Here is a 19,156-nt window from a genome sequence, read left to right on the forward strand (position 1 = left end):
AGGAGTCCTTAAATAGGGGTAAGATCACAGCGGTTAAATCAAAAAATAGAAAACTTGGCCCTAAAAGAAAGGAGTCTTAAATCGGGGAGTCTTGAAAAGGAAGGTGCCACTGTATCCTCCACACCACATACTGACCTTGGTCGTGAGCAGCAGCTCGCACGGCGGCAGCCTGCAGCACGCACCGAGCCATGGCGGTGGCCGCGGAGGACGCTTCCATGTGGTGCAGTCCGTGTCTCACGCCAAACCCTCGGACCGCCGTCGGAGCGTCATCGGCACCCTCGGTCGGGCCTCGGTCATCCGTCAACGGGTTACCTTCTCCGCCCTCGGCCGGTCCTCGGGCGCTGTTGGGTTAAACAGTGTTTTGGTCAATCATCGAAGGGTAAGCTGAGAAAGGGAACAAACTTGCATCAGTCCCGGTTCCATAGCCATACAGGTTGTAGAGACGATAAAAAATAAAAAATAAACAATAATCAACCAATCAACCAATCAACCAACCAATCAACCAATCAACCAACCATCCAATGGTACTTATCGTACTTGCCTTGTAATCTTGAGGATAACAAGAGGCGAAGCCTTCAAGGCTCACGTAAGAAATCGACAAACAGTAACACAAATTCAATCACTCCGTCACACATACACACACACACACACACAGTAAGCATAGGTGAAACTGTGCAAGAAAGCGAGACCCTGGATCTGCCAACTAGTCTCGGCCCGCTCACAATAAGAATGACCGAGACTTTCAGTAATTCCTTTGCGTGACGTCTAACCCTCTTACGTCATAATGTGACGTCTTCAAATAGTTTCTATCACACACGTCAAACACTTTTGACCGAGACGTAATCTTCTTATGCGAGCTTTATCCATAGACTCGGAAATGTTAAAGTTTCTATCACACACACACGCACGCACGCACGCACGCACGCACGCACAGACAGACAAAGTTTATCATCGCATAAGCTACACTTACGTGAGCCAAAAATCGCTTGTTGGTTTCAATGCTGGTTATTCTCTCAGGTGCCAGGTCCCAGAACTGCCACTTACTCTACTACACAAGTCGTATGCATTCCGAGCGCTTGTTTAACAGATCTTCCTTGCCTTTTGCCTCTGAATTTGTCCCGGGGGAAATATGTTCGGTACTTTTAGGGCCGCAGCCACACATCGAATGACAAAATACAGAATAAATATTTCAGAACCAACAATAAGTTAAAATCTTGTAGTGGTGTTCCGATAAATGATAATTTCTTGGAGCGAGACTTATACACATTGCTCCTTAAACTAATAAGCAAAGCGTATGAAACAAGAGGCGAAGCCTTCAAGGCTCACGTAAGAAATCGACAAACAGTAACACAAACTCAATCACTCCGTCACACATACACACACACACACACACACACACACGCACACACACACACACACACACACACACACACACACACACACACAGTAAGCATAGGTGAAACTATGCAAGAAAGCGAGACCCTGGATCTGCCAAGAAGTCTCGGCCCGCTCACAATAACAATGACCGAGACTTTCAGTAATTCCTTTGCGTGACGTCTAACCCTCTTACGTCATAATGTGACGTCTTCAAATAGTTTCTATCACACACGTCGAACACTTTTGACCGAGACTGACGTAATCCATAGACTCGGAAATGTTAAAGTTTCTACCACAGACATACACACATACATACATACATACGCACGCACGCACAGACAGACAAAGTTTATCATCGCATAGGCTACACTTACGTGAGCCAAAAACTGTTAAAACAAGAGGCGAAGCCTTCAAGGCTCACGTAAGAAATAGACAAACAGTAACACAAACTCAATCACTCCGTCACACATACACACCCACACACACAGTAAGCTTAGGTGACACTGTGCAAGAAAGAGAGACACTAGATCTAGATCTGTCTGTCTGCATGTAGCCTACTTACAGGGACACGACTGCCAAATAGTCTCGGCCCGCTCAAAATAACAATCACCGAGACCACACACACCACGCGAGAGAGAAAGACTACAGGGAGGCATGCCGTCATGATGCATTAATTGACGTCAAACACTTTTGACCGTGACGTAATCTTATGCGAGCTTTATCCATAGTCTTGGATAACCACTCACACATAGACTCGGAAATGTTAAAGTTTCTACCACAGACATACACACGCACAAACACACACACACACGCACACACACACGCACAAACGCACAAACGCACAGACAGACAAAGTTACGATCGCATAGGCTACACTTCGTGAGCCAAAAATGAGAGAGAGAGAGAGAGAGAGAGAGAGAGAGAGAGAGAGAGAGAGAGAGAGAGAGAGAGAGAGAGAGAGAAAGAGAGAGAGAGAGAGATATATATACAGTCGTCTCCGCTTAGCTCGTCCCTCTCGGGACCGAAAAATTCGCGACGAGCTAACCGGCCGACGAGCTAAGCAGCGGACGAGGTAAACGGAGTCCAATTTCCCTGGGGGATATGCTGCGACGAGCTATCCGGCGAATTCGTCCAGACCAATATTAAAAGCACATAAACACTTGTAAACGGGTGTATCAGGTTCTGAGATAACTATCAATCTAGTAGATCATCCTCGAATAGCCCTTTGTTCACAACATGACATTTTACCGTGTCTACAAACCAGAAGTAATCCTTTCATCACCATGGAGTAGGAGCTATGATGTGCAATGGTCAAATGACGAATTTCTGTTCATAGACTCGGTAAGATGTTGATAGAGTTTATATTCGTTTCGCATATTGGGTTTGTAACATGTGTTACTATGAAAATAACAGAGAGATAGGCAGAAGAGAGAGAGAGAGAGAGAGAGAGAGAGAGAGAGAGAGAGAGAGAGAGAGAGAGAGAGAGAGAGAGAGAGAGATGTAAACCATGAAACAGAAAGCACATTTCTTGGGATTTTTTTTATTAAATCCAAAAATAAGCAGTCCAATGAGAAGAATTTTAAATGAAAAACCAAGTAAACACGGCGCCAGAAAAAAGTTAAACACACACAAACACACACGCAAAAAAAGCACTAACTCATTTGCGTGCTTACATACACACACACACAAAACACACACACACCATTTTCAAAAACATGCACATCAACAAAAAATCTGCGCAACAAAACCATAACAAACAAACAAACAAGAGGCGAAGCCTTCAAGGCTCACGTAAGAAATCGACAAACAGTAACACAAACTCAATCACTCTGTCACACACACACACACACACACACACAGACACACACACACACACACACACACACACACACACACACACACACACACACACACACACACACACAGTAAGAGCATAGGTGAAACTGTGCAAGAAAGCGAGACACTAGATCTAGATCTGTCTGTCTGCATGTAGCCTACTTACAAGGACACGACTGCCAACTAGTCTCGGCGCGCTCAAAATAATAATGACCGAGACTGTCAGTACTTCCTTCGCGTGACGTCTAACCCTCTTACGTCATAATGTGACGTCAATGTAATGTGACGTCTTCAAATGTTAGAGTTTCTACCACAGACATACACACGCACAGACGCACGCACGCACGCACACACACACGCACAAACGCACAGACAGACAAAGTTACGATCGCATTGGCTACACTTCGTGAGCCAAAAACTAAAACAAAAAAACAACAACAAAATGGAAGAAACTAAAAACTACGATCCAGCCGACTTGACTGACTTTGTCTTTTTCGGTGATCTGAGCTAATTGGTATGCACACACACACACACATGAACACACATACATGTACATGTACACACTCCCACTGTGTCCATACTTTCCTGTACATTAAGACGCTTATGCTTTCGTTTCGTTTGCATCTTTTCTGCGTTGTGAGACTACCCAACGATTGGCATTTGTCTAGGACTGAGTGACAGATGGATGCCAGAAATGATTGACAGGTGTCATTGTCCAAACATTATTCTAATTAGTCATACAAAGAAAGTTTTGTGTGTACATTGTACCTACTAATAAGTGGGAGAAAATTGAAACAAAGTAGCAAAATCAGATAAACAGCGCATGTTTTCTTCTTTGACATTCAATTCGAAAAGTCTGGCAGTTTATGGAACGTTCTTTTGTTACTGTCATCCTGTCAGAAGACGTCATCGCTGACGACACAATGTCGTTATGACGAGCTATCCGGCGTAAATGACGTCACACCATGCCTTGGGACTGGAAAGTTTGGTCGAGCAAAGCGGCGGACGAGCTAACCGGCGGACGAGCTAACCAGCTTAATTTTACAGATACAAAGAAGGACGTCAGCCCGGGGAAAAAATATGGCGACGAGCTAAACGGCGGACGAGCTAAGCGGGGTCGAGCTAAGTGGAGTCGAGTGTATATATAGAGAGAGACACAATAGTGTCGAAACACTGATGAGACACAATAGTGTCGAAACACGTGTCTGGTCTAGGTACAAATTCAATGGTCCTCCTCAGGACTAGATTACCTTGCGATACGTCCCCCACAAAGGGGCTATGCTCTGTAAATCTCGGTCCCCCTTGAGGAGGGTCTGATGCTCCCAATAGGCCATCCCTGTGAAGGGATACTTATTTCTCTCTCTTTCTCTGCTAAGAGATTTTAACAAATCTCGGAAGAAAGTCTCTGCTGACTTTCAATTGTTTCTTTCACAATTTCTGATGTTTTATAATGTGGTCACCGTGAAAGTTGCATCGCCTTTAAAGCGATCCATGGAATTGAACAAGTCTTGCAGAAAAATTCATTTTTACCAAGTCCTGTGTTGAACAGCAGTGAAAAGTTGACCGCTTTTCCTGTTTAACCTTTTCAAAATTAGATCTAACTTGTTCGCGTATCCATTTCTGGATCTGCAGGCTGGTACAGAGTTACCTCCCTTTAGGCTTTTTCAAATTTCCCTTGTTTTAACCTAATTTCTTGGTTAAAACTTGTCTAAATTTCTAAATTCTTTCTTAATAAATATCAAGTCCACACTTTGGTCTTAAATCAAAGTGTTTCCCTTCAAAGATATCCCCTTGGGTTTGTCAGATGAGGGTAGTCTCCCATGCCAACAGAAGCTACCATTCAGAGATAATTTGCGTCTTAGTTGGATACCAGGGTTGACAACTCTCGCTAACAGTTCCACCTGACCACTGATGAGACACAATAGTGTCGAAACACGTGTCTGGTCTAGGTTCAATTACAGGACTAGATTACCTTGCGATACGTCCCCCACTTATTAAGGGACTTTGCTCTGTAAATCTCGGTCCCCCTTGAGGAGGGTCTGATGCTCCCAATAGGCTGTCTGTGAAGGGATACTTTATTCTCTCTCTATCTCTGCTAAGAGATTTTAACAAATCTCGGAAGAAAGTCTCTGCTGACTTTCAATTGTTTCTTTCACAATTTCTGATGTTTTATATATATATATATATATAGACATAATACATTGGATATGGGGACTCTGACACCAGCTGGTTATTTGGGAACTTGTTTTCAACTGCTTGCAGCAAGTTGAAATTTGGCATTGTGGTTTATATGTCGACTTAGTACCCAAATATAAAAAGACATTCTGGAAAATGTTATTATTAGGTATATGAAAACATAAGAAGGTCCCCATATCCACGTTCCCAAAAAGCTTGTCTGAATATATACTATATATAATAAAAGTTTCTGGGAACACTAACTTTTTTTTTTAATATTCAGGTGAAACAACATTCTTTCACATGTATTGTTTGCAAAACTTGTTTTAACTTCAAACTTGTAAGATTAAGGCCACGGTCTTCAGTTTTCTCTTTTATTGGTCCTTGTTTGAGCAGTTCTTATGAAGCTAACTCGACACCAGCCGGTTATTTGGGAACTCGTTTTCAACTGCTTGCAGAAAGTTGAAATTTGGCATTGTGGTTTATATGTCGACTTAGTACCCAAATATAACAAGAAGGGCAAAGCCCATACGACTCACATGCTTGACCTTGACCTTTACAAGGTCAAATAACTAAACCTAGCAATGACATCATACACTAAGAACTGCTTTACACATTTTTCCTACCAAAATACATGTGAAGGTCAAGGTCATCCAAGGTCATGCAACACAAAGCTGTTAATTCAAGACATAGGAAGTACAATGGTGCTTATTGGCTCTTTCTACCATGAGATATGGTCACTTTTAGTGGTTCACTACCTTATTTTGGTCACATTTCATAAGGGTCAAAGTGACCTTGACCTTGATCATATGTGACCAAATGTGTCTCATGATGAAAGCATAACATGTGCCCCACATAATTTTTAAGTTTGAAACAGTTATCTTCCATAGTTCAGGGTCAAGGTCACTTCAAAATATGTATACAATCCAACTTTGAAGAGCTCCTGTGACCTTGACCTTGAAGCAAGGTAAACCAAACTGGTATCAAAAGATGGGGCTTACTTTGCCCTATATATCATATATAGGTGAGGTATTCAATCTCAAAAACTTCAGAGAAAATGGGAAAAATGGGAAAAATAGCTGTTTTTTAGACAACATTTATGGCCCCTGCGACCTTGACCTTGAAGCAAGGTCAAGATGCTATGTATGTTTTTTGGGGCCTTGTCATCATACACCATCTTGCCAAATTTGGTACTGATAGACTGAATAGTGTCCAAGAAATATCCAACGTTAAAGTTTTCCGGACGGACGGACGGACGTCCGGACGGGGGGGGGACGGACGGACGGACGACTCGGGTGAGTACATAGACTCACTTTTGCTTCGCATGTGAGTCAAAAAGACATTCTGGAAAATGTTATTTGTAGGATTTAAATATATATATGAAAACATAATAAGGTCCCCATATCCACGTTCCCAAAAACCTTGTCTGAATATATAATATATATAATAAAAGTTTCTGGGAACACTAACTTTTTTTTTAATATTCAGGCATAACAGCATTCTTTCACATGTATTGTTTGCAAAACTTTTTTTAACTTCAAACTTGTAAGATTAAGGCCACAGTCTTCAGTTTTCTCTTTTATTGGTCCTTGTTTGAGCAGTTCTTATGAAGCTGTGTTGTATTCAAATTGATAGTCGGTTGTGCAAATAGTATTTAACCATGTTTCTTATGCTGTGACAATTTGGGTGTGAATGTGAGTGTGGACGTGGATATATGATTTACTGCAACATTTAAAACAAAATCATGTGCTTTTGCATTTTGGAAATAAATTCTATTGATTGATTGATTGATTGATAGTTTGTCATTTGGTTTCGTACTAGTAAGGAAGTGTTCTTTTCAGCTGTGAGCTTATAAAGTTTATATTGATGCTTCAGACACTGCATAATCTTTTGAAGAACATATTTGCGTAAAAAAATAGCACACACACACACACACACAGAGCGAGAGCGAGAGAGCGGGGGGGAGAGAGAGAGAGAGAGAGAGAGAGAGAGAGAGAGAGAGAGAGAGAGAGAGAGAGAGAGAGAGAGAGAGAGAGAGAGAGAGAGAGAGCAAGAACATATTTGCGGAAAAAAATAGCACACACACACACACAGAGAGCGAGAGCGAGAGCGAGAGCGAGAGCGAGAGCGAGAGAGAGAGCGAGAGAGAGAGAGAGAGAGAGAGCACAATACTCGCTTGCAGTCACTCCCTGTTTACACAATACACACTGTTCATGAAGGTTTTAAACAGATACTGTTGTTTATTAGTCCAGCATCAACAACACAAACAATAACATAAGCAACTATTGTTTTAAAGAAAAAGACATACCTCGTCTTGCAAAAAGGTGGATTGTTACCGAAAATAAAATACAGTCATTTAAATCTACTGATAACTAAAAAGAACATTAAAGATAATACAGTCTTATGTATAGTCATTGAACCGAAAATTATTAACTTGTAATATGTTTGCAAAAAAATAATCGCACCCAAAAAACATGATTTTGAAGAAATATGATGTCACTAAGCATGATTAACCTTCGCCGACAGTCGCTAAAAACATTCTTCGCCGACCGTCGTCGAAGGACACATACTTTTAACACAGACAGCCATGCGTAGTCGGAGGACACATACTTCTCAAAGAAAAAAAAACGTGCTCAAGTAGAGAAAACAAGAACAAGAAAAAAAAGTACAGAAATCAGGCTTTTCATTGAATTAGATTATGAAACTAAATATATTTCCAATTTTGTACTTGCATTTATCCTTTTTCGTGTTGTGTAATTACGCACCAAGTTAATTCTTACCTGAAATAAACATTAATCACAACTCAGCTTTTATTTTGACATCGAAAATCGTTATTTCTTAAACACCATGAATCAAAGTCCATGGTAAAAGTGAAACAGGTGACTGAACAATGGGGAGGCAGAAAAAAAGAAATAAACAAGAAAAGGACCACGGGTCCTAAAATCACCCAACCGTATGTGTAGACGGATAGACACAGGCAGGGACGCTGACAAAAGTAACAGTCACCCCCCTTTCCTTTGGGTGGGTGACTAAAAATGACAATAAAGGCTCACCTAAATATATGTTCTTATCCCATTGGGGCGCATGAGGTGACTAAGAACCCAAAATAAGAGATCCCCCCCCCCCACCTCCCAGGGCGGACCCTGGGAACAAAATTCAAAATCAAAAAAGCATTTCAATGGAAAAAAATTAATCAAAATCAAATCTGATGATACATTTCATTACGCTAATAGGATAATTGCCTAACTCAGAGTTAGATAGTTTTGAGACAACGGTTCCATAATAACGCCAACAATTGTGTCAATCATCTGTAAAAATTCCGAAAAGAAATTGCAAAGAGAAACGGTTGCTGATGCCATGTCAGCAAAATTGCCTAACTCATAAGTCAGTTATCTTAACAGCATACCCATGCTTTTCTGTCTATGCATGTGCATCCCATGGTAAACAAGATCAATAGAAATTTGGATTAAAGTTCATTCTACTGAAGTACAGAACCCAAAGTTCAATGCAGAGGCTGCTGAACAAATCGCTTTTTCTCAAAACTTGCAAAAGTGAGTTAGGCAATTATCCCATTAGCGTGACGATTTGCAACATATTATATATTATTAAACATTGCTTAACGTCCAGCTGACTACACCGAGCCGTCTCAAAACGCCCCACGCTGCCAACTAAAAAAACCTAAAAATTACCAATGAAGGTATGTCACCAGTCCTTCTGATAAACCATGTTTACAAGGACATATAATTGTGAGGCTCTGGAAACGATGAGGTACTTTCCCCTGTTTGTAAAAACCAGGTTTTAAAAAGAAAAGAGGATAAAATAATGTCCACGAAGAACTGTGATCCTTGTATCTCTATCTACTCTGCTTCTTTGCAAGACAAGTTTATACACGATTAGCTAGGAACCTGCGTAAACACCGAGGTTTACTACGAGTTTAAGCAGAGCTTTAAGACATGTCATTTAAGCTATTTTTACACAGCAAAAGGCGGTAAAAATGTCATGTGGGATCATAATCACCACGTTTTCTGCATGCAATCATTTCTCCGATTAGCAATCTTCCCACTGTGACACCAGCGACTAAAGGCACTTCACATCGCCTCCTTCCCTAGTTTTCAAACCAACATCACAGGGTACCAGACCGCAATTCCGAGAATATACCAGTACTGATTTATGACGTCTCAACATAATTGTCTTAGCAAGATTAAAGCAGAGTAGATAGAAATACAAGGATCCCAGTACTTCGTGGAAAATATTAAGTAAAAATGCAGATCCTTGTTCATCAAGACCTAGGGTCATACAGCAAGACCGAGGGTCATACAGCAAGACCGAAGGTCATAAGCAAGATCCAGGGTCATACAGCAAGATCCAGGGTCATACAGCAAGACCCAGGATCATACAGCAAGACCCAGGGTCATACAGCAAGACCCAGGATCATACAGCAAAACCCAGGGTCGTACAGCAAGACCCAGGGTCGTACAGCAAGACCCAGGGTCGTACAGCAAGACCCAGGGTCATACAGCAAGACCCAGGGTCGTACAGCAAGACCGAGGGTCATACAGCAAGATCCAGGGTCATACAGCAAGACCCAGGGTCGTACAGCAAGACCCAGGGTCGTACAGCAAGACACAGGGTCATACAGCAAGACCCAGGGTCATACAGCAAGACCCAGGGTCCTACAGCAAGACACAGGGTCGTACAGCAAGACACAGGGTCGTACAGCAAGACACAGGGTCGTACAGCAAGACACAGGGTCCTACAGCAAGACACAGGGTCCTACAGCAAGACACAGGGTCCTACAGCAAGACACAGGGTCGTACAGCAAGACATAGGGTCGTACAGCAAGACACAGGGTCCTACAGCAAGACACAGGGTCATACAGCAAGACACAGGGTCGTACAGCAAGAGCCAGGGTCCTACAGCAAGACACAGGGTCGTACAGCAAGACACAGGGTCGTACAGCAAGACACAGGGTCGTACAGCAAGACACAGGGTCGTACAGCAAGACACAGGGTCCTACAGCAAGACACAGGGTCCTACAGCAAGACACAGGGTCCTACAGCCAGACACAGGGTCCTACAGCAAGACACAGGGTCGTGCAGCAAAACACAGGGTCGTACAGCAAGACGCAGGGTCGTACAGCAAGACACAGGGTCGTACAGCCAGACACAGGGTCATACAGCAAGACACAGGGTCCTACAGCAAGACACAGGGTCCTACAGCAAGACACAGGGTCCTACAGCAAGACACAGGGTCCTACAGCAAGACACAGGGTCCTACAGCAAGACACAGGGTCCTACAGCAAGACACAGGGTCATACAACAAGACACAGGGTCCTACAGCAAGACACAGGGTCCTACAGCAAGACACAGGGTCCTACAGCAAAACACAGGGTCATACAGCAAGACACAGGGTCATACAGCAAGACACAGGGTCATACAGCAAGACACAGGGTCATACAGCAAGACACAGGGTCCTACAGAAAGACACAGGGTCCTACAGCAAGACACAGGGTCATACAGCAAGACACAGGGTCCTACAGCAGACCGCAAAGAGCCTATTAAGGGCCCACACAAACTTTAACTTGTCACAACAAGTTATAAATCACAAGTTGAAAAGGAACTATGTACACATTACAAATCTTGGCATTATTAATTGTTTTGTCGTTTAAGCTATTTTTACACAATGAAAGGCGGTAAAAATGTCACGTGGGATCATAATCACCACGTTTTCTGCATGCAATCATTTCTCCAATTAGCAATCTCCCCACTGTGACAGCAGCGACTAAAGGCACTTCACATCGCCTCCTTCCCTAGTTTTCAAACCGATATCACAGGGTACCAGACCGCAATTCCGAGAATATACCAGTACTGATTTATGACGTCTCAACATAATTGTCTTAGCAAGATTAAAGCAGAGTAGATAGAAATACAAGGATCCCAGTACTTCGTGGAAAATATTGAGTAAAAATGCAGATCATTGTTGATCAAGACCGAGGGTCATACAGCAAGACCGAGGGACATACAGCAAGATTGAGGGTCATACAGCAAGATCCAGGGTCATACAGCAATCCCCAGAGTCATGCATACATACATAATGCATATAGCCCAGCGGACTGCAAAGAGTCTATTAAGGGCTTACACAAACTTTAACTTGTCACAACGAGTTATAAATCACAAGCTGAAAAGGAACTATGTACACATTAAAAATCTTGGCATTATTAATTGTTTTGTCATTAAACAAAGATCGACCAATCAAACACAGCAATAACACCTTCCTATTTCAAGTTTTACGAATCATAGTCACACTCAATCCGTCAAAACTTTGAACATCGTGATTTGTATGTCGTACGTGACATGAAAACCCATGGTCATACAGCAAGACCCAGGGTCGTACAGCAAGATCCAGGGTCGTACAGCAAGACCCAGGGTCGTACAGCAAGACCCAGGGCCGTACAGCAAGACCCAGGGCCGTACAGCAAGACCCAGGGTCGTACAGCAAGACCCAGGGCCGTACAGCAAGACCCAGGGTCGTACAGCAAGACCCAGGGCCGTACAGCAAGACCCAGGGTCGTACAGCAAGACCCAGGGTCGTACAGCAAGACCCAGGGTCGTACAGCAAGACCCAGGGCCATGCATACATACATAACATATCGCGTATAGCCCAGCAGACTGCAAAGAGCCAATTTTTGTCTTGCTGTATGACTGGGAATTGCAGATATGTTCTTCAAAAGATTATGCCGTGTCTGAAGCATCAATATAAACGCTTATAGCTCACAGCTGAAAAGAACACTTCCTTACTAGTACGAAACCAAATGACAAACTATCAATTTGAATACAAAACAGCTTCATAAGAACTGCTCAAACAAGGACCAATAAAAGAGAAAACTGAAGACCGTGGCCTTAATCTTACAGGTTTGAAGTTAAAACAAGTTTTGCAAACAAAACATGTGAAAGAATGTTGTTATGCCTGAATATTAAAAAAAAAGTTAGTGTTCCCAGAAACATTTATTATATATATTATTATATTCAGACAAGCTTTTTGGGAACGTGGATATGGGGACCTTATTATGTTTTCATATATATATATATTTAAATCCTACAAATAACATTTTCCAGAATGTCTTTTTATATTTGGGTACTAAGTCGACATATAAACCACAATGACAAATTTCAACTTTCTGCAAGCAGTTGAAAACGAGTTCCCAAATAACCGGCTGGTGTCAGAGTTAGCTTCATAAGAACTGCTCAAACAAGGACCAATAAAAGAGAAAACTGAAGACCGTGGCCTTAATCTTACAAGTTTGAAGTTAAAACAAGTTTTGCAAGCAATACATGTGACAGAATGTTGTTATGCCTGAATATTAAAAAAATTAGTTAGTGTTCCCAGAAACTTTTATTATATATATAATACAAGTTTCTGGGAACACTAACTTTAAAAAAAAATTAAATCGATCAACACACACACAAACAAACAAACATAACAACAATAAAAAAAAAGAAAAAAAAAAGGACATACATGTTCATGTCTTGTCGTTTTAAAAGTATAACTAAAAAAGAACTTATAACTAGATATTTAACAATGGTACATAGAACATCCAGAAAGTTGAAATTTCGCACTGTGGTTTATATGTCGACCTAGTACCCAAATATATATAGACATTCTGGAAAACGTTATTTGTTTAGGATTTAAATATATATGTGAAAACATAATATTAATAAGGTCCCCATATCCACGTTCCCCATATTCCTAAACAAATAACGTTTTCCAGAATGTCTATATATATTTGGGTACTAGGTCGACATATAAACAACAATGCCAAATTTCAAGTTTCTGGGAACACTAACTAATTTTTTTTAATATTCAGGCATAACAACATTCTTTCACATGTATTGTTTGCAAAACTTGTTTTAACTTCAAACTTGTAAGATTAAGGCCACGGTCTTCAGTTTTCTCTTTTATTGGTCCTTGTTTGAGCAGTTCTTATGAAGCTGTGTTGTATTCAAATTGATAGTTTGTCATTTGGTTTCGTACTAGTAAGGAAGTGTTCTTTTCAGCTGTGAGCTATAAGCGTTTATATTGGAAAATTTCCTAAATAAATTATCATTTAATTAATATACTTACCCGAATCACATTAGCATTGAGTCACCTGAGATGCTTATCACTGAAAAACGCTTACCCGGCTAAAGAATTTAAAGGGAAGCAACCCCATCACCAAAACGAAAGTGAAAGTAGCTTTGGTAATGGGCCAGTACACCGGGAGTTACCTCCCATACGGGTGTATGCCACGTCACTTCCTCTAGGAACACGTGCCTATTATCATACGGCTTTAAAAAATCTTAAAACCATAAGCGGGGCAGGTGGGAGGGAATACAGTATGTGATTCGGGTAAGTATATTAATTAAATGATAATTTATTTAGGAAATTTTCCATTTAATATCATATTCTTACTCCGAATCACATTAGCAGATAACATCAACAAGGCGGTGGGCTAGAAATGAATCAAAACTCACCATCAAGTTCTGGACAGGAACTGGCCTGCTGCTATGAGCGCTGGAAGGCCTCTGGAGCCATCCTGTCGAAGAGCTATGACGTCCCGAAGATAAAAGTTTATGAAAACATCTTCGGAACGCCAATACGCAGTTGTCAGCACCTCCTCTAGACGTCTGGAGCGCAGAACTGCCAGAGAGGATGCCCACGCCCTCGTCTCATGGGCTCGGGCCGAGTCAAGTGGCAAGGAGGGCATAACCCCCCCCCTCTTTGTGCGCCTCCACTCATAAGCCTGCTTGATGAGCGAGGACACCCACCGGGCCAACGTTACCTTCGACAAATCTTTCTCGCGCCTAGTAAGGAGAGAGATAAACAACAACTTCTGAGAACTAGACCGAATCGGCTGAGTCCGGGCTAAGTACAGACGAAGTGCCCTCACAGGGCAATTGACCGAATCGGGGTCACCCGGGGCCAACGCGCTGGTCAGAGCCTTAACTCTAACCAGCGGAGAGGCCTGCCCCGGAGACTGATTCTTGGCCAGGAAATCAGGCCGGAAACGCAAAGATGCGGAACCGTCCGGCTCAAAGGAGATATCTCCAGGCTGACCCGACAGGGCGTGGACCTCGCTACCCCGTCGGGCCGTAGCCAACAAAAGGAGAAACAGCGCTTTGCGAGTGACATTGAACAGACTGGCCTCGCTTAAAGGCTCAAAATCCGCAGAACGAAGGAATTCCAGGATTAAAAACAAGTCCCACTTGGGAGCGGGCAAACGAGCTTTAGCTTCCTTAAGAGCAGCCCCTTTAATGACTGCAGCTATAACGCCCCCGACTCGAACAGAACGACCAATCTGCTGAAGAGTCGCCGAGATAGCGGAGCGCCGGACCCTCAACGAGGAGACTGAGGCGCCCTGTGAAGACATGAAAGAGAGGTGGTTAGCGACCTGAATAGAGCGCGGAGCCACCGAACTCACCCCTCTAGCTGAACACCAGGCAGTCCATGCCTTCCAGTGGGAAGCATAAACTGAAGAGGTGGACGCTCTATGCGAGCGAGCCACCAAGTCCAGAGTCAAAGACGACGCCCCAGAGCGCTTCAGCGAGTCCCGAACAACTTCCACACGTGAAGCTTCAGAAGACTGGGCTCCTCGTGTGGAATGCCTGTTCGGGGCTGCACTAGTTCCCCTCGCACGAGTGCGAGAGGAATGGGGGGCCCTTGGGCAAGCCGAAGAAGATCTGGAAACCAGACCTGCGACGGCCACAGAGGAGCGACCAGAAGAAGAAGGGCCGGCTCCTCCATCTCCGCTTTCCGGATTACTCGGCTGAGTAACGGAAAGGGAGGAGTCTGAAGATCTGTATGTGCCCCCCAACCCTCCCTGGACGCATCTGTAAAGAGGTCCAGGTCGGGGAGGGGCACGACGATCGGAACACCTCTGCAGACCCACTCCGTGTGCAACCACGGAAGGGTCGCAGACTGGAACCATCCCTGCAAAGGGATGAGGGCGTCCCAGTCCACCAGAGGAGAGTCCACAAACGGCTTCAGCGCGAACTGAAGCGGACATTTGTGGACCCGGCCCAGTGAAACCAGAAGAGCCATAGACTCCATCTGCCCCAAGATGGAGGCGAGCGAGCGGATGGAAGCCATCAGGAGAGGTAAAGTGGAGCGAATCTGAGCTTGGAGCTTGTCCACCCTTCTCTGAGAAGGCTGGACAGTCCAAGCGACCGTGTCGAAAGACATCCCCAGATAAGTGAATGTCTGTGACGGGGTCAGCTCCGACTTTACCCGGTTGATCGAGAACCCCAACCAGTTGGATTCTCGAAGAACCGTCAGGGTATCCTGCGAACAGCCGCTCTGGGACTGGTTCATGATGAGCCAGTCGTCCAGATAAGCCCGCAGACGGATACCCTGGGACCTCACCAGTGCACAGACCTGTCTCACCACCATGGTGAAAATCCACGGTGCGAGAGACAGCCCGAAAGGGAGTGCGCGAAACTGGTAGATCTGATCTCCCCACCGGAAACGAAGCCATTTCCGGTCGGTCGGATGCATAAGAATGTGAAAGTATGCGTCCGTGAGATCGATCGAGGTCACCCAGTCTCCTGGGCGGAGAGAGTCTCGGACAGAGGCTGGCGTCTCCATCTTGAATTTTATCTCCCTCAAGAAAGTATTGAGGAGAGATAAATCCAACACGGGACGCCATCCTCCTGATGCTTTGGGAACAGCGACCAGACGCCCGTAAAATCCCAGGGAGCTGTGGACCCGAACTCTCTCCACCGCGCCCTTCTGCTCCAGGGAGGCAATTTCCGACTGCAAGACGGAACGTGCTTCCTGCGAGAAGGGGGGCTTGAACCGCGGAGGCACTCGGGTAAGAGGCGCCTTTTCCTCCCGCCAGAGTAGACGGAAGCCCGAACTCACCACTCCCACAATCCATTGGCTGTCTACTACCGACATCCAACGAGAAAGTGCCCGGGAGGGGCCTCCCGCCATCACCAAGGTGGAGGGCGGGAGGGAGGTGAGATCGGGAGCGCTTCATTGGGGGTGTGGCTTACTTCCAGAGCCGCCACGCCCCCTCCCCGATGCCGTCCTCTTCTTCCCACCACGAGCGGCCGGCGAAGCCTGCCGCTTCTGAGCTGGCTTGGGGTTAGACGATGTCTGAGCCTGCTTCTGTTTAGAAGGCTGAGACTGTTTCACCCCCTTCAGAGTGTAGTCAAGGAACTGACTGTCCTTGTTTGACTGAATCTCCTTCTGTCTGGCATCCAGTGCCAGCGGACAGAAGAGAGACTCCTCTGAGACCGGGGAGACTCTCAAGGTCTCCCTAGTAGCCAGCTCCGTGAATTGGGACTGCGAGAGGAAGAGATCCCTCCTGCAGAGTACCGCTTGGGTGTACTGCAGGGAGGAAAGACGCAATTGTTCCTCATTGACCTTGGCCAATGCGGTCAAAAGCGCAGAGACATCGTCCGCATTCTGTTCTTCACTGAGAGTGAAAGGAACTAGCGAATCGGTCAATGCCCGAGACAGAGCCCGAACGAGAGTCTCCGCAATGGAGGACAGTTCGATCTGCCGACGTCCAACCTCCTCAGCAGAGAGGAGGGAAGCCTCGGAAACCGGCAAAACCGAATCACGCTTGATCGGTTTAGCCAGAAGAGGCAGCAATTCCCGGGAAACCGGAAGGGTAGCCCTAGGGAGTGCAAAAGACGCCAGCCAATTCTGGCTCTGATTGGGCATGCCAAGCTTCCTATTGGCCGTAGGCACGAAGGAAGAGGCTTGGGCAGCTGAAGCCACCCACTGCTGAGCTGATTCCGGAACTGGACCAAAAGGAAGCAGTAACGGAACAGGCACTGGCCGAATACCACTCCCCGCATGTGCTGGACGAACCAGTGAATGCGAAAGTTGGTAAGCCACTGACGGAGACTCGGCGAACCGGAAGGAAGAAACATCCTCCTGTGCCGGCCGGAAGTCCGCCATGGCAGAAGGAACGAATGATGCGGAAGAGTCCGCAGCCACCACCCCTTCAGGAAAATAACGAGACGTTACTTCCGCCGCGACGTCAAGAACAGACTTGAGCTTCGACGGAAACACGCCCCGCGACTCCTCGCTGACCACTGATGGAGCATCAGAATAGTCACACGTGGAACCATGACCGAAGTCACCAGTTCCGGAAGCAGAAGCATGCCCTGGCAAACCGGAAACCGGAAAAGCCTGAGCACTAACGTCATCCTGCCGCCCAAAACCCTGTGAAGGTAAAGGGTAAGCAGGACGACCATCCGCAAAAACCGGAGCTGGATGAGCTGACGTCACTCCCCCGACTGAGTGGAGTGATGCCTGCTCAAGCCTAGGCGCTTGAAAGCCGGAAGGCGCACGCTGTAATCCACTATCTGGTATCCGGAAGGAACCACCAGAAGAGGAAGAAGCGTTTCCGGCCGAAACCGGAAGTGTAGTCAACGGAACCGCAAAATGCGGAAGTGAAGACTGCACTGGTTGACTTCGCGATCCGGAAGGACCGGAAGTCAGTGAATACTCCATCCTGCCGCGACCGCCGTAGCGTGCCGGAGCGGACGGAACATCACTTCCGGCAAGTGCCGGAAATGCGGCAGTCGAAACCGACTGCCGCCGCTGTTCGAACAAGTCCGGGGCCTCGTAGGTTATCGCCGGAAATGAAAGATCAGCAAGGTATCGGTCGTGACCCGATGCGAAAGAGCTGTCCCCCGAAGGAGAACGTCCAGGCGCCTCACGAGGGCTATCGGACCAGCTCTGCTTACCAACCGACGCTGAAGAGGGAGGACGCTGCTCCAAGCCGGAAGTGGAGGACAAAGACACGGAAGCCAATGCCCGGACGTCACTGCCAGATGCCGGAAACGCCGAACTGCTGGCGACGGAACGCTGAAATTCTGCCTGCACCAAGCTGCGGATTTCTGGAACCAGTGACTTTAACAGAGAGGAAACCAACGCACCTTGTCCAGGTGCTAACAAAGAAGACGAAGTCTCCGATGTAGAGACAGGTGCAGAAGTAACAGTAGCGCTAGGCGCCGCAAAAGAAGCAGAAGTAGTAACAGCGCTAGGCGCCGAAATTGGTACAGCCAACAAAGTGTTACGCTCTTGGTCTGTAACAAGTAACGTTGCTTTGGAAGAGGAAGACTTAGCCTTAATTTTCCCCTTGGGGTCCGACTTGCCACGGCGCTTGTCTGAATCAGACATGTTGACAACAACACGTGGCAACGCGAAAAAATTTACTGAAACATAAGTCTAAACGACTGGAAAATTCAGTAAACACACGCACTAATGCGTTAACAAAATACTATAGCTAAACTTGCCCCACAAGCAGAGGCACGGAGAGCTACAAACAAAGTCACACGAGCTAGAAAACTAACTCACACAACAAAATGGCGACACGCAAGACACTGACACAAACGTCAACAACACGTGGCAAAGTAAAAAGATTTACTGAAACGTAAGTCAAAACGACTGAAAACACAGTAAACACACACGCTTACGCGTCAACAAAATACTAAAGCTACACTTGCCCAAACAGAAAGAGGGCACGCAGAGCTACTAGCAAAGTCACACGAGTTAGCTAACTAACTCACACAACAAAATGGCGAAACACGCAAGTCACTGACACACAAGTCCGTAAAAAACGGACAACGTACAGTAACGAAACAGCGCAAACAACCAACAACAAACGGGAACGAGCTCACCAAACTGTAGGCAAGGCGAGCAGACAAGCTGGGTAACGTGGCCGGCGGGTGTCACTCAAACACACAAGGTCAGCCACAGAGCGTCAAAAAGT

The 19,156-nt window shown here is 45.3% G+C and overlaps 1 protein-coding gene across 3 annotated transcripts in view; it reads right to left on the reverse strand.

The window, feature by feature from the left end:
- The window catches only part of LOC138979806 (mucin-2-like), a 74,800-nt gene that overhangs the window by 9,738 nt on the left and 45,906 nt on the right, over positions 1–19,156 (reverse strand). For all 3 annotated transcript variants that reach the window (XM_070352546.1, XM_070352547.1, XM_070352545.1), the window contains exon 6: positions 136–341. In XM_070352546.1, coding sequence (XP_070208647.1) covers positions 136–341 — 206 coding nt within the window. The remainder of the gene's footprint in view (positions 1–135; positions 342–19,156) is intronic.

Source organism: Littorina saxatilis, linkage group LG11 (genome assembly GCF_037325665.1).
Source record: "Littorina saxatilis isolate snail1 linkage group LG11, US_GU_Lsax_2.0, whole genome shotgun sequence".
Taxonomy (NCBI): domain Eukaryota; kingdom Metazoa; phylum Mollusca; class Gastropoda; order Littorinimorpha; family Littorinidae; genus Littorina; species Littorina saxatilis.